Source organism: Akebia trifoliata, chromosome 13, assembly GCF_017979445.1.
Source record: "Akebia trifoliata isolate Shusen 1 chromosome 13, ASM1797944v1, whole genome shotgun sequence".
Lineage (NCBI taxonomy): Eukaryota > Viridiplantae > Streptophyta > Magnoliopsida > Ranunculales > Lardizabalaceae > Akebia > Akebia trifoliata.
Genome location: NC_141387.1, coordinates 32,881,772 through 32,898,818, shown reverse-complemented (window position 1 = coordinate 32,898,818; position 17,047 = coordinate 32,881,772). Strand labels below are relative to the sequence as shown.

Genomic DNA, 17,047 nt, shown 5'->3' with positions numbered 1-17,047 from the left:
ATGGTACTGAGTACACCTATAATGAGGTCTTGAAACTTTGTTTAAAGTCTGGCATTGAGCACCAAATGTCCAATGTGAAGACCCCTCAGTAGAACGGTCGATCAGAACGAAAAAATCGCCATATTCTAGAATTAGCCCGTGTCATTTCTATTGGCATAAACATGCCCCAATCCTATTGGGCCGATGCAGTTCTTACTACTGTTTACCTAATTAATCGGATCCCCTCCAGTATTCTTCAGTTTGCCACACCCCTCTCTAAGCTCTCTCCAGATCGTCCCGTGTTTCCACTTCTTCCGCATTTTTTGTGTGTGTCTGCTTTGTTCAAATTATTGACCAAACTCATACTAAACTTGACCCTAAAGCCGTAAAATGTATTTTTCTAGGTTATTCCTCTATTCAGAAATGATACCATTGTTACCATCCTCCTTCTCGACGACATTTCATTTCTCGAGATGTTTCCTTTTTTGAGCATACTCCTTACTATAGTGGGTCCGTTTGCATTCAATCTACATGGTTTCCTCTAGATTCACCTGATGATCCCTTCCCTTCTTTAATCCCCTTCCCATGCATGTTCCTCCTTCTCCACCCCCTGTCAGTTCGTCCCCTCTTCCATTGCAGGTTTACTCTCGGCATCCACGTGATACTACCATCCCTCCTATGTCTGACCAGCTCGCCTACAGCTCTGCCTCCATCTATTCCCTGTGATGATCTTCCTATTGCCACTCGTGGGGGAAAGCATACTTGTACTTTTCCCATTTATAATTATATATCTGATTCTACCCTCTCACCCTCCTATCAGAATTTTCTTGCCTCTGTTTCTGCTGTTTCTCTTCCTACTACTATTGCAGATGCTATTACCCATCCTGAGTGACGAGCAGTTATGATTGATGAGTTGAATGCTCTTGAAAAAACTTAGACTTGGGAACTTGTACCTTTTTCCACCCAATAGGAAGGCTGTAGGATGTTGTTCGATTTTCACTCTTAAGCATAATCTGAATGGCTCAATTGCTCGTTATAAGGCCCGTCTGGTGGCCAAGGGTTATGCTCAGACTTATGAGCTAGATTACTAGGAGACATTTGCTCCGGTTGCCAAGATGACCACCATTCGTGTTCTTTTTTCTGTTGCAGCTATCAGAGGGTGGCCTCTTTTTCAGTTAGATATCAAGAATGCATTTCTCAATGGTGATCTTCAACAAGAAGTCTATATGGTCCAACCTCCTGGGTTCCTCACATCTACTTCTCCTACACATGTCTGTCTTCTTCGTCGTTCTCTTTATGGTTTAAAACAGTCTCCTCGCGCATGGTCTGAACGTTTTACTAAAGCCATGCATCAGTTTGGTTTCCATCAGAGTTCTACTGATCACATTCTCTTCTTGCATCACTCCCAGGGAAAAATTGTAGCTCTGATTGTTTATGTGGATGATTTTGTTCTTACTGGAGATGATGATGCTGGCATTGCCGAGCTTAAAACTTACTTAGGACGTCAATTTGAGATTAAGGACCTTAGGCATCTTTGCTATTTTCTAGGTATTGAGGTTGCGCGGTCTCAATCCGGTATATTTGTTTCTCAGCATAAATATATTCTTGATTTACTCAGCGACTCTGATCAGCTTGGTTCTCGTCCCGCTGATACTCCTATTGAGCAAAATCACAGGTTGACTGATTCTTAGGGGGAGTGTTTGGAAGATATTGGTTAGTATCAACGTCTTGAGGAAAAATTGATCTACTTGTCTATGACTCGCCCTGACATTGCCTATGCTATTAGTGTTGTAAGTCAGTTTATGCACTCGCCTCGAACATCTCATCTTACTGTTGTCTATCGTATTCTTAAATATCTTAAGGGATGTCCCGGTCAAGGTATTATGTTCAGTAATCATGGTCATCTTCGCATTGAGGCATGGACAGATACAGATTATGCGGGTTCAGTGATTGATAGACAGTCTACTTCTAGGTATTTAACTAAGGTTGGTGGCAACTTGGTAACTTGGCGCAGTAAGAAGCAGGATGTGGTTTCTTGGTCCAGTGCTAAGTCAGAATACCGAGCTATGGCACTTGGAATGTGTGCGTTGTGGCTCAAGACTTTGCTAGCTGATTTATGTCTTCTAGTGACAGCCCATTTTTCACTATATTGTGACAATAAGTCAACTATTAACATAACGGTAAATCCGGTTCAACATGACAGAACGAAGCATATTGAGGTTGACCGACATTTCATTAGAGAGAAAATTGTTTCTGGGCAAATATGTACTCCCTTTGTTCCTACATCTCAGCAACTTGCTGATACTCTTACTAAAGGTATCAGCAAAGCCGCCTTTGAAGGTGTCCTGTCCAAGTTGGGCATTGCCGACATCCACGCACCAACTTGATGGGGAGTGTTAAATAACTTTTTTTTATTAGTTGTACAGATCTTTTGTCATTTTTAGTCTTCTCACTTATTAGATCTTGTAATTCCCTTAAAGCCTAATTAGGGCTTAGTAATGAATATTTTTTATAGTTCTCTTAATTTTAACTCATACATTGGCCACAAGACACAAATAAGTCGTGCACAAACCATGATGAGGCTAGGTGTGCCGAGCAGTGACTTGGCTGGACTAAAAAAGGTCCTACCCTGTCATGGTCCAACAGCGTTGCACGCACCCCTAAATCAACCATGGCCATGATCACAATTAGCAATTCTGAGTATGGAAAAATTCAATACGAAGACTGTCTGGCTCTAATTCAGGTTCAACATTCAAAAAATCTATAAACAATTCATTGAAAACATGGGAAAATGGCACAAACATGATATTGAAATAGTTCGAGTATAATTCAGATTCACATTTGAAAAACAAGTTTGAAATTCGGATACATATAAAAATGCATGAATTTTTTTTTTAATAAGTATATAAAATGTATGAATAAGAATACGTTTTAATAGAATAAGAATAAGTATATAAAATACTTGTTTTAATAGAATTGGTATAATTGGGCATGTAATTATCTGAAGTAAAAAAATTCAAGACCATGTACTAAAACAAACAAATGAATACCGAAAAATTAAATTCAAGATAGAATACAAGAACATCTGAAACTTTAGCTGACGACATTCAAAAAATATCATGACTAAAATCACAACATTAAAAAAAAATGAAGAAGAAACCTCAAATCGGAAATTCCACAAAAGCAATTATCATTTTCCTCTTTATGGATCATACCCTAAGCACAAGAATTTAAAATTGTATTGGCACAAAAAGAAAGACATGCATTGATTTGTACATGATTTTGAAGGGTTGATAGGCTGATTGGTACATGGTTCATCATCAATATTATACAATGGATGGTAGATGACCTTAAGTTTTACTGAATGCGGTAGAAAGAGACAATGACAAAGATGTTCTTAATGGAGCGAGGATGGAGGACAGGATGACTGCATTATCGAAAACGACAATCAATGAAGTGATAAACAATGGATTATTCATTAATTTTCATCAATCGTGAATTTAGGAAATTGTTGAATTGAAAGGTTGAAGCTGACATTTTCATATTTTATTGATTCAATATGCGAACCATCAGAGAATTTGCTGTAGTTGTGACCAGTAGTGTTGTACCACGCAGTGACTAGGTCCTACAATGTATGCATAAAAAGCAATTTGTCAAAGAAAAAAATGAATGTCTTGCAATGTTTCAAAACATTTTTAATACTTCTATGTCTCAAATGTTCTGGTTTTGCCTTAATATTCCCATTGACCAAAACATCAAAATGGAATGAGATTTTTTATACTTGACTAAGCACATATACAAATAAAAATGACCAAAAACAACTAACTCACATATTATAGAATTTATTTTATTTTTTTATAACTACCTATTATATAAATGCCACATCAACATGTTTATCAACGTGATCAAAATAAAAATATAATCATAAAGGAAAGAGATTTTTGTCAGATTTGCATACCACAAGAGATATGGCTACATCAAATGGGGCTAGTATATAATCAAATATATCACTTTCGAGTCTTGCATCACTACACGATTGGGAATCATCTACATTTTCAATACCCATCAAATGCATAGTTCCTCGATATGTGTTGCAATAAATTCCCAAATGTGAAATTTCCACAATCTTGTTTACTTGACCACCTCTGAATTTCCCATTAGACGACCTGACATAATTGAAGAAGTTAAAAGCTATATTCCAAAAATATTCTACAAATAAATAACATATTCAACCCCAATAAACTTAAAATAATTTTATTGTATTCTTGAAAGGCTCAATTCATAATAACGCGATGAAAGCATGCAAATGAGGAGAAATGACATATACACCAATCCAATTTATAGGTATATACATATTCATAACATTCAATTGATAAATCATGAGAACAATGTAAGATTAAGGATGGGATGGAAATTGAAATGGCTTTTACTTTCATTGAAAAACTCAAGAAGAAGAATGGCATCTTACCCAACTACTTTAGGGCATTAAGCAAAGATACACTGAGACATGAGAAAAGGGGGGGAATTTGAAAAAAGAAGAATAAAAAAATCTTTAAAAAAAACATGGAGATGCACTAACTAACTTAATCAAGAAAAACTACAAAACAAGGTCAAAGGAACCAACCTAAAAGCAAAGCAATAAATAAGAAATAGCAACTAATCATCATTCCACCCAAAATAATATCCCCTCTGAAAGCAAAATCCTCATAAAAGAGACTTACACACGGTTTATAAGATGTAAATCATAAATGAATGAAAGACTCGATGCACAAGAAGATTTCATGCATATCCATATTAACTTCAAAAGCCAACTATTATTAATATGGAACGCAACCGATGATGAGCATTACTACAATTATTTCCCCACTGTCGAAATCTTCCCAGTCAAGGAGAATTGATGGAGACATCAAATCTTAAAGATTAGATTTTAGTTTTTTATATAGATTTCTGTTTTAGAACTTTATTTTAGTGTTTAGGATGGAGTATTTGGGGTTATTTTCATGTTATATAAGCCTATGGTGTTAGTATAAATGTTTAGGGGCAATTTGGTATCTTTCTATTGATTTTTTAATGAGTTTTCAAGGTTGAAAATTCAAGGGAAATAAAGTTACGGGATTAGGACATAGATGGTATTTCTGCTTTTGTTTTATTTAAATTATTTTAAGTTTATTACAACCATTGGATCTTTTTTTTTTAATTGAATAGTTAAGATTAGATTTAAGTTTAGAGAACATTATAAGTACTTGTTTCTTGCTGTAATTTTCTTCAATGATGAATAAAATTGAGATTGATGCTTTTAATAATTCCCATTAATGGTGTGGTGTGAGGCCATTTTAGAGTGAGTCCAATATCTCTTTTTTTTTCTAATATTTATTTTATTTTTATTTTTTTTCTTGATTTTCTTGAAATCTTAATTCTTGAAATCCCTTTCTTGATTCTTTATTCTTGAAACCTACAAACCCTATTTTGTTTTACCTTTTAATCCTTTCCCACTTACTTTAACCCTTACTTCATTAATCTCCTAAACCAAATCTACCCTACACCCAAATACCCATTTTTCATACCAAAATCAAATTCCATTTTCTTACCAAAATCAAATTCCATTTTTGGTCATACTTGCCTAAAATCCAAAAACCCTAAACCCTCCCCTAATCCAAATACCCTCAACCGGAAACGTTTTGCAATTGTCGCCAAAACCCTTAACCCAATCCCCAACTAGACTTTCATAAATCCCCTATTTTCCTAGATCAAATTCCATTTTCTTATCTCCCCTCATCATCCTACATCAGGGATGTACTTGATTTCTTACTTTTGTTATACCCAATGTACTACTCTTTGTTATCACTACAATATTTTATGTCACTGAACATCTTTATATGATAGTATCACCTACGTTTTAGATAAAATTCTTATGTTACAAGTTGTTAGCTTGTAAAATAATTAATTCTTTCAATCACTAAGTAATTTGAAATTTCTTTGGGTAGAAAGGTCTTTGAGTTACCTCAACTCTGGACCCATACCTTGAAAATCACAGGAGTCTCAGGGCGTGGTATCTAAACCAATAAATTTTAGGTGTTGGTGGATCTCTCTCTCGCATAGTATTGAGGTTTACGCTCAAGTTTCAGGTTTGGGGCGGGGTCGAGTATCCCTTAGTCATGTTGCCGAGTCGACGTATAGTCGGATTTGGGGAGTGACATGACATGAAAAGAATTTCGTTGAGTGAAAAAATTCTAAGACATTCCTCACCAATTACCTAGGTGCAACTTTTTCAAGGAAGTATCAGGCCAAATAAGTATTTATATCCAGTTAACCACAAAAGAAGAGAAAAGACTTCACAAATTCATCTAAATTACAAATATTGCTGAAAAAGAAAAGTCATAAGAATACCCAATAGGATTCTGCTTCATTATCGTCAGACTGGAAAATCTTAATCCAAATACAAACTGTGCCTGGAAAGCATTTCAGCAAAAGTAAACTACAACAGATCCAAAGAAAGATAGATTGTAAAGAAACTATCACAGCTTAAAATGCCAGTAAAGGAAAAGACCATCATTAAACTAGTAGAAATTGCCACATCCAAACACGAGGATAATAATTGTCTATTACATGGCCAAACTCTTCGAAAAGCAAAATTAAAAGAATTACAAGTAAATTTTCGGGAAAAAAAATTATCGAGCTAATTATACAACCCATTACAAAGAGTGAAATATGCATAGGCCCAAATAGACCAACTACAGCCTAAGTACAGGTAAAGCCATTCCTATGTAAACTGCGTACAGAGCTTATGTATTTACTAACAAAGGAGGGAATTTGCCTGCATGGATCTGATTTCCTTTGATTCTCAAGCATTGAACCCCTCAAATAGGATTCAGATATTTTGGATAAAATGTGATTGTGGGTCACAGTGGAAAAACAATAAAGTAGGAGTATACTAAGATATGGACAGCAATCCCAAGGTAACTCTTGTTGAGTTTAGTCCCACATCGGACACAAATTGCCTTGTCTCCCTCCTTATAAGCTCCTGGGCCTCTCCACTCATTGCCAATTGGTTTTGAGTCGGACCCCCAAATTTATCATGGTATTAGAGCGGGCCTTTCTCTCCTCCATGTCACCTAGTTCATATCTCCACATGCTTTGGCCAATTTCGGCCCACACGAGCGAGGGCATGTTGAGTTTAGTCCCACATCGGACACAAATTGCCTTGTCTCCCTCCTTATAAGCTCCTGGGCCTCTCCACTCATTGCCAATTGGTTTTGAGTAGGACCCCCAAATTTAGCAACTCTAGGAACGGACAACCATTAAGAGTTGATACTAAGGTTGGCAAATCGTTGAGTATGAGTAAGAGTGATGTTGTCAGGATTGGACAACAAGCAAAATCTGTTCCTACTACCCCTAATCAGTCTCATACAAATCGATTTGGGACTGGAAATGAGTTCCAAGACAGCAACTTCAAGTGCTACAAATGTAGTAAGCCCGGACACAAGTCTTCGGACTGTATGAAGGCAAACGGTCCTCACAAAAAGGTACTTTTATTGAACGAAATGGTGGAATCGGAACCAAATGAAGAGCTACCCATCTATGATCAACCTCCCAATGAGGACATTGGTGGAGATCTTGATGAAGAAAAGGGACTAACACACATGATGAAGAAGACTCTTCTTACTTCCAAGCATGAAAATGAAGAAGATTGGTAGAGAACCAATATCTTTTCTACTACCTATGATGTGTTTGATGAAATTATCGAACCGTATGAAGGTGAAAAAAGTGGAGAACAACAATGAACCAATTTATAATGAAGAAGCCTATGATGTGTATGCTGGAATTACCAAACCGGATGAAGGTGAAAGTCTTGTCATTCACAAGGTTTTGGCCACTCCCACTATCTATGATGACATTGCACATTTCCACCACATGTGCATTGTGTTTGCACACCTTGGCTTCAGAAATTATTGGGTTTGATGGCCTCAAGGATGTGTGTGAGAGGATGCCTACTTTGGCCCAATTGTGGAGAATTGCAAGATTGGGGTGTGTGGTGACTATGTATTGAATGATGAATCTTTTTTCAAAGGAACTCAACTATGTATTTTGGATTGCTCACTTTGGCAAGATATTATGGTGGAGCCTAATAATGGAGGACTTGGTGGTCACTTTGGGCAAAAATAAAGCAATGACCTTACTAAGAGGTAAAATGCCTTTGGCCAAAATTGCGGTGGGATGTAACACGGTATGTTGAGAGATGTCAAATTTGTCAAGTTTCAAGGGATCAAGCACAAAACATGAGACTTTACAAGCCATTACCGATTCCTAAACCTCTATGGGTCAATGTTGGCATGGACTTTGCATTGGGACTTTCAAAAATCAACGAGATTTTGTTCCTTTACAAAACTTGAGTAAAGCAAGCAAAGATGTGGAAGAAATAATGAAGAATATGCATGAAATCCACGAGCAAGATATAGCAGCATTTATAAAGAATCTTCATGCACAAATAAAATTCCAAATTGAGAGTTCAAACAACAAATATAAAGAAAATGCCGGTCTTCACAAGAAGAGAGTTGTGTACAATGTAGGCGACTTGGTTTGAGTGGTTTTAAGAAAAAATAGGCAGTCGGGTGGCTTATACACCAAACTTAAAGCTCGTAAAGTGGGATCTTACAAGATATTGGAGTGCATCAATGATAGTGAGCTTCCTCTGCATCTAAATACATCTAATGTGTTTAATGTACAATATTTGTTGCCTTATTATGTCACCTAACTCGTGGTCAAGTTCTTTTAAGGATGGGAGAATGATGCAGTCCAAGTTAGTTAGTTAGTTGTTGAAGTTAGTTAGTTAGTTGGTTGTTTGTTATTTTGGTTAGTAATCACCTGGAATAGTTGGTTGTTGGAGTTAGTTAGTTAGTTGTTGAATTTAGTAAGTATTGCTAGTTTCTCTATAATTTTCTTTTGTTACTTTAAGTGTTCATGTAAGGGTAATGTAGTCATTTCACTTGAGCTGTCATGTTTTTGTTTTGCCTATAAATAAGTCATCGAATGTAGTTGTAAATCAGTTTTTAGTTGAATGAAATAGATTCAAAACAGAGAGTTTTCTCTTCCAACTCAACTTCTCTTGAAGTTTCACACAAATTAGTCTAAATTTCCAGATTTAATTGCATCCACATGAATTTATTTCTCAATTCAACACTATCTTTAACATATCTTCAGTCAAGGTATGTGTCTTAATATCTTTTCCTACTGCCTCCATCCACATTATTTCCAGCCTTCCTCTTTCACCTATTAAGAACAAACAAATAAAATAACCACACATCATCTGCTAATCACCTGTTCATCCCGCATCAACCACTTGTGTTTCAGCTATTTGTGGACCTTTGCCCAGCGGTTGAGAACCTTGGGTTTGCTGCCAATGCATTGCCATGAATCTACATAACCGGACCTGTTCAAGGGATATGTACAGATCGTGGGCTTATGCTTACAGACTTGGAAAAAATTGTGGGCCATTCAGATGGTCATTGATTGTAGACTTTAAGGAATTGAAAAACTTTATTATCAACTCTTCCCTTCTATCATGTAGCACGTACAGGTGGTCCTCGGTTGAGATATAATATGGTTCTCCATTCCATATTCGTGGCTCCATCCTTAAGACTGCTAAGTGGATTTTATATTTGCCTAGTTTGTATCAACTTGGCAACTTCGATTAGGAATTCATTGTAGTAGCTAACAAAACATAGACATCTGAACAAAGTTTGCAAGCACTTAGCTGAGATTTAGACCTTTATGAGAAACTGTCACATACACACTCACAGCAGTTCCTAACAAGAAATTTATACACAAACTGAAAAATTAGATCTTCTCTCAAACCAAATGTGCCAAATCCTCAGTGACTAATAGCTTTTACCTTTCTTAAAAAACTTTATGTATTTGAAAATTTTATTTTATTTTCAGGTCAAATTTTATTCAATTTAAATTCTCTAGTCCTCAGATTACCTGAGTGCTGATTCCAACTCAACCAACATATATAGAGAGTTACAACACCCTCCAGTCAATATTGCAACCAATTAATGATGAAACAGTAACAAAATGAGCAGGCGTATCAAGCATAACATTGATCAATATGAAAGCTAGTAAAGCATATTTAAGTTCTCAAGAAGAAAGATCATCAGTGCTTATTTGACAGTGTTTCTCACATGGAACCCATCCCAATTTCCAATAGATATACAAGAAATTCAATGATAAATTAATTAAATGGTCAGCACCCCCATGAATGTAAATGTGGAAAACAGTACTAGGGAACTCACTGAATCACTCTGTTTGTCACTGTAAATAACATGAACATTTCTAATGGACACTTGGATGCCGTCAAGAATCTGAAAATAGAAACAAGAAAGCCAGATTAGTGACATTGTAGCAGATCCCAACAAATAATCAAACCACTCCTTCACTATCTCCAGATTGAACTGAGCCTCCAACAGAGCAACAACAATAAACTTGCTTTTATTAATAAACCCTACAAAGGTATTCTTACTATAATAAAAGCATTAATAAACTCTCTTTTAACTTGAACATATAACGTGAATTTCAACAAGCTACTGTCACCTTTGCAGTAATGTATGAAATAAATGACTGCCCACCCTGGCTATCTGCAGAAAGAGAGCATACAGTCAGTTTAAAGCAGCAAATGGCCTCAAAACAGATAAGAGAGGGTATTTAAATGAGACTAGTTCAAAGATTGAGCATGCACTATTTTATGTCATAAAAGATCACCAACCGCCATAAGCATCACATGTAAAAAAAAACTTTTTAATCAGAAATGATTTTATATGTAAAAGAAATGGCTGAGAAAGCATAAAAGAACATCTACAGATTACCACCCTCCCAACATACAAAATTATAAGCACACTTTAGAATTTTATTGGACCTTCCTTTGAGTACACCTTCACCTACCCTCTAAGAACCCAAATTCATGTAATAAATACACAGAGACTTCACAAATTTACCAAGCTAGTAATTTGGCAGAATTTATTCATAAATTCTTTACTACCAAGTTGTTATCTAGTGGCTTTAAAGGTGTAGGGACCACCCTCATACTCTCTTTTTTATTTCTTTTTTTGATAAGTAAGAAAATTTTATTAAGTGGAAAAGTGGCCAAGGTAGCCACCGAGCAAGATACAAGGAGACCAAACAAACAAACAAGAAAAACAGAACAAGGCAGCTAAAACAAAAGCTCTGGAAATCAGTTATCACACACAGAGTCCCAGTTCACCCAAAAAATCTTCAAAAAAGATTCCTTTAAACTCTTCATAGCTTTTGCTCCAATAAAGCAATAAACTCAGAATGGACAAGATCGTTTCATTCAAAGAATGCTCCTTTCCTTTGAAGACTCTGCTCATACTTAAGAGAAGAATGATTGTTAGTAAGTGTAGTCATTGCTTCCACATTAGCATATTTGGATCACCACTTCACGAGTACAATATTCTTCAGTATTTGTCAAAAGTAAATATTACCAACAAAAAAAAAATAGCTACACTAACGAAGCCTGAAAAGTGGCAATCAACAAACTCACCACATACACGTCTCGATAATTTAGCAAGCTCTGCTGCAGCAAGTTTGGCCTTTTTCCCAGCAAATTCTCTTCTTTCAACTGAATCAGAACTCCACTAGAAAGAAAAATAAACATGACAATTAGAATTTTTCCTCCTTTTTGTGAATAAATTTATTATAGAGCTTTAACTAGCTTTTGTGAAAAATTTGAAAAACTAGTCAACAATGTCAAGATCCTCATCATACAAGCAAAAACAATTGAGCTGCTAATTTATAAATAGAAACTATGGTGATAAGTACCTCATGGTCATCTCGCTGGGAAGCACATATGAAGACATCTTCTAAAACAATTATGATAGGGTCCCAACCAAGCTTTTTCCATGGAATTTTTATGCTTAACCTCCCAACCCGACCTATTAGATTAGCCTCAACTTAAGATAAACTTGATAAGAGCAAGAGAAAAGCATCTAAGGAATCTCAAAGACAGGTTATTAGAGGCAACATAAAATGAGAGAGAGAGAGAGATTATATTGCACCTACAGCATGGAATATAGCTCAACACATGAAGCTCATTCTGATTCAAGTTTCAACGATTCATCACGATTCTAGACCTTGTATGAGCATTCACATCAAGTGGCATTAAAATTCCGGTTACTGATGTTTAAGCTATGGTAGGTAGACCATGATTCCAGGAGAACAATATTTAATTATTCTTTGAACTCTTGTGGTTGCCTTCAACCAATTCCTTCTTGTTATTTTCTGCATTTAATCTTTCAATAGGAAATAAAAAGTAAAATACGTAACTATGGTACAAAAAATATATATTACTTTTGAAATTCCATAAAAATGCACCATGCACTAAAACAGGGCTTTCTTATTTTTTTCAAATTCTTTTGTAGGTATAATGCATTTCATAAACAAGAAGATACGAACACAAAAGCCTACCGAAGAGGTAAAGATGACCTAATGCGAAGGCTAATAAGAACCTAAAAACCAAATACAAATGCAAACCAACCCCAAAGACAACAGCAGCAACACCAATCAAGACCTACCAAACAAAGAATGGCTATCCTCACACATCATTGAGCCCCACCTAAATACTAAATCCAAAGTATATATATAGGATCATGTTCGGCACCCTACGTTTTGCCATACGTGTTTTGTCCTACATGGGTTAGAAGTCTTGGAATGGGCTGATTTTTTGTGAGGATGGTCTCTATGGGGAGGAGATCATCCTCACCAAAAATCAGCCCATTCCAAAACTTCTAACCCCATCAAAAGTGGTTTACAAAAAAATGGACATTCCACAATTATCCAACTTGTAAATATGGGGCTAGAAGTTTCCGAATGGGCTGAATTTTGGTGAGGATGATCTCCTCACCATAGAGATCTTCCTCGTCAAAAATCAGCCCATTCCAAAACTTCTAACCTATCTAAGACAAAACACATAGGGTACCGAGCATTTCCCACATATATACTGCTAAATTATTGTTATCTTTGAGCGCCATCATGATGTTTTGCAGGGTCTCTTCCATACCTTCAATCAATCAACAAACAAACCACTCTATCTATTACAAATAATACCTCATTGTTGCATTGAAACATATAAATATTGACTAATATGTCTAACATTGCACTTGGTAGTATGAAATGGTTGAAAATAATCTTTTGTTTCTTTCTTTCCACATGTTCTAACATACTACAAAAGGAAGCTTTCTCCAAACAATCCTACTTCTAGTATTAAAGGTTACTCTTTTTATCTCCCCTACCAATTTTAAAGGTTACTCTTTTTCGAAATTGTGGTAAGACTTGAAGAATTCCTTTCCAAACCCCACGCCCAAACTGCTACTCTTTAGCACTACCATTTTCCCACCCAAATCTATTTTCCCCAAATTTAGCCACAAGCACCTTACGCCACAAGCAATCCCTTTCCACCCCAAACCACCACAGCCATTTCCCCAGCAAAGCCCCATTTTCGAACCCAAGGTCCCCAACTTCCTTAGCCATGCATACATTTTTCCAACTCACCAAGTGATGCTTGCTTTATGATATTATGGCATATTATAATTTTGTCTAGCATTATGTTTGATGTATGAAATATACATTTTCGAATATTTTTTTTTATCTTCCCGACATTTTGTGGTAACCTAGCCATATGTGAAATAAAATCTTTATTTTATAAGTATGTTGAAATGTAATCTTTATTAAATCCAAACCTTAATTCTCCAACAAGCATTAAGATGAAATATTAGGGATCACTGATGGTGTCAAGTTTTTTCTCAAATAAAAAAGACAACTTGTACCAATAAACTAGTTTGTACGGGGAGATATGAAATCATGAAATTTATCCTATGAGCACCATAGAGGAGGAATTTTTGTTTATTTCAATGAAATGTCAAAACCAATATCCCTTCTCGCGAGTAATATGCATACAGTCAAGCATTCAATAATTACCAAAGAAAATCTTGATGACAAAGAATTCTCACATGGAAAAATATATGACATGTTCAAAATGTACGGGTTTGCTTTTCGAGGATTTAGTTTTTTGATGGGGTACGATCCTTAGAGGGGAGTTGTAATATTTTATATCTTAGCCTAGGCAGGTCAACTCCACCTCCTTGGCCTTTGTATTCAACTTTCTTCTTTCCTTATAAAGTCTTGCACGAATCAAAACAAAAAATGGTAAATAAAATACAAGTTGGAGGACAATACCTTGCTTTAGCGCTAAAGGTAACTGGAGGTAGTCAAATGCTTCAATAACTAGCTCTACATTTTCCATTAATACTTCTCCTGCATGAGAGAACCAACATGACTCAAAACCTCTACAACTAAAATTTTAGTTCATGCTTCTTCTCATGCCTGAAAAAAATACATATTATAATGACCAACAAGACATCAATGAGAATTATAAGACTTAGGTTATGTTTCTTTCCACGGTCGGGGCTTGGGATCGGTATTAGCACATATAGTAAAGAAGCCGTACAAAATCATTAAAAAATAAAAAAAGTTTCTCAAAGTATTTCTTCAAAATAACCTTGGACATATAGATAAAAATGCATCTCAATACACATGTTATTCCTATTTCATAGCCCAATGTCATGCAACTTGAACAAGAATGTACAAATGAGACTAACATGGCAAACCCAAAGCTCAGAACAAAGCCTCGGTACTCTTGACTAATGAACAAGTTAACTAGATGTGACTTGATCGAGATTCAATCAAGATATCTATTTGAAATATCACCTTTCCTACCAATTTAAAACTTTAAAAAGTAGAAAGTTTTGCTGACCATAATCACAAGCACTGAGCAGACAAGTAGCAAGTTTTGCAGACCATAATTCCGTAAAATGGATCTACAACACTAACAACTCACAATGCACTTTAAATTTGAGCAAGACATGTGTACTCTATACTATATATGTGCTCTTAACAACCAATTTAAGTTCTCAAATGATGTTTGTGTGATTTACAACTATTGGATTGAAAAAAAAATAATCTATAGACATATTTTATAGCAATTGGATGAAAAATTAGGTTCAAAAAAATCAACTTATTAAATCAGTTAAGAGAAGAACTGGAACTAAGATTGAATATTTTCTCCAGATACAAAAAAAATCTTATGGTGGAAGAGATGAATGAGGTTACCGTTCCATAATCCGATCTTGAGGTGCTCCTTTTGTATGTCTTTTACGTATCGGCCAAGATAATCAAGCAGCAGCTTTTGAACGAGGCCTTCGAACATCGCGAGAGAACGTTAGAGGTAGATGTCGGAAGAGGGCCTTTTCAATTGAAACCAAGTTCTATAACAAGGACAGCCATGTATGTATCAGAGAGGGAGGAAGAGAGAGATGCAGGGGTGTGGGTGTCTCATTTCGAGGTAGAGGAAGAACAGTTGACGATGATAAAACCCTAGAAGATATTGTAAAAGTTGAATCGAAATCTCTTGAATCTCAAATCGAATCTAACTCTTTCTTCACATAAGGCATGGAGTTAGAAGTGGGATTTTGCTGCGAATCGCTTCGTCCCCTTGCTGCTCCCTACTTCGTGAGGAAGTTAATAGGTCGAGTTCTTCCTCCTTCCTCTTCTTCTTGTTCACAGCAAACAGCAAACAGAGAAGGAGTAATATTGGGGAAGATGAAGAGATTACAGAGAGGTGACGCCTTCTGTGCTGAAAATCGATAAAACGAAAGTGTTATTTTGTAGGTATACATTTTCGTTGGAAATTCGAAAAAAGATTGAGGGTATTTCGATACTTTTACATAAGCCGTTTTTCGTTGATAGGCTCTGCGCAAATGCCCAACCGAGAAGCCTCCTTTTGACGGCTTTATTTAAGAGTTGTTTGTAGGCTTCTGTAGCTATTCGTGACGGCCAAAAAAGCACAAACTAACATAGTTCATCGGGCTCTTTTGGCTTTAGAGGCTAAAAGAGCAAAAAGAGCTGACTTATGAAACGCAAACGAATAGCCCCTAATAATCTATATGTGAGAATCGTATGTTACCTGATTCATGGGTTCATTCGGTTCGCCACTCTAGAATGAACCCGATTTGTGCGGGTAAATAGAGATGTAGGTTTTCAAAGTTGAAGATGGCTGATTTTGAAAATAAAAAAAGGTAGTGTTAAAGGCACTCCAATTATCATCAAGGGCACCCCCACACCATAGCCACTTTTTTGGTCTTATATGAGTTAAATTTTTAGGAATGAACTGATTTTTTACGCTTTACAAAAAAAAAAAATTGGATGATATTTTTTGTGAGGATGATAAGCTGTAGATACGTGATTTCGTAATTATGATGATCACATCTACTAAGGTTAGGAGTCGCCACCATTCATATTGTAAGTGGGTGTGAATGGTCACCCGATGTACATTTTTTGAAAAAGTGACTTTTTTTGCATTTAATGACTCTCAATGGATAAGAACTAATCGAACCTTGAGATTCGGGGTAAGTGGCTCGGTTGGAGAAAAGGGAAGGTGTTAGGCACCCCTTTTCTCCCCACTAAATAGTGGTAACCTCAACTCAACTCGGTCATTTTGATTTAAAAATTGCGAAAAATAAAGTGTCACGTGTTGTGCATTTGTACCCTAAATAGGGATTCACTTTTGGCTTGATTATATGATCATCCCATTGAAGGGGATGATCCTTATAAACATTTGCCTTGAGAAGAGAGGAGGAGATAATAGAAAAGGGGGGATTGCCTTGAACCCACCTTGAAGCTTCAAAGTTTTCTTTTCTTTTCTTTCCTTCCTTCTCCTTCTTTGAGTTTTCTTGAGTCCTTAGTAGAATATGAGAATGGGAAGAGGTGATTAGAGAGAGTAGGGATTTTTTTTTTTAATGAGACTTGGTGTGGAGTTAATAAGAGATGATTGGTAGATTTGGTGAGAATTGGTGATAGTTGTTAGTAGTGAGAGTTGGGGGCCTTTTTTGGGAAGAGGATGAGGGTATTTATAGATGTTGAGGGGTTATTTTAAGGATATAATGGGGTGAAATGAAGAGAAGTGGTAGAATGGTGTGGGGTTTAAGAGAAGGGTGGGGGTAAA

At 36.1% G+C, this 17,047-nt stretch overlaps 1 protein-coding gene across 4 annotated transcripts in view; it reads right to left on the bottom strand.

Annotated features, from left to right (window-relative positions):
* Positions 1 to 15,909, bottom strand: part of LOC147388379 (vacuolar protein sorting-associated protein, putative (DUF1162)) — a 91,074-nt gene extending 75,165 nt beyond the window's left edge. For 2 of the 4 annotated variants that reach the window (XM_086420415.1, XM_086420416.1), the window contains exons 1-8: positions 15,157 to 15,820; positions 14,224 to 14,301; positions 11,812 to 11,924; positions 11,534 to 11,627; positions 10,567 to 10,610; positions 10,269 to 10,337; positions 6,367 to 6,428; positions 3,938 to 4,145 (exon numbers count right to left, since the gene is read on the bottom strand). In XM_086420415.1, coding sequence (XP_086276541.1) covers positions 3,938 to 4,145; positions 6,367 to 6,428; positions 10,269 to 10,337; positions 10,567 to 10,610; positions 11,534 to 11,627; positions 11,812 to 11,924; positions 14,224 to 14,301; positions 15,157 to 15,253 — 765 coding nt within the window. In that variant the 5' untranslated portion in view covers positions 15,254 to 15,820. Of the gene's footprint in view, positions 1 to 3,937; positions 4,146 to 6,366; positions 6,429 to 10,268; positions 10,338 to 10,566; positions 10,611 to 11,533; positions 11,628 to 11,811; positions 11,925 to 14,223; positions 14,302 to 15,156 lie in introns of all 4 variants that reach the window. The other 2 variants (XM_086420414.1, XM_086420413.1) reach the window with 2 other exon arrangements.
* Between the last annotated feature and the right edge of the window lie 1,138 nt (positions 15,910 to 17,047).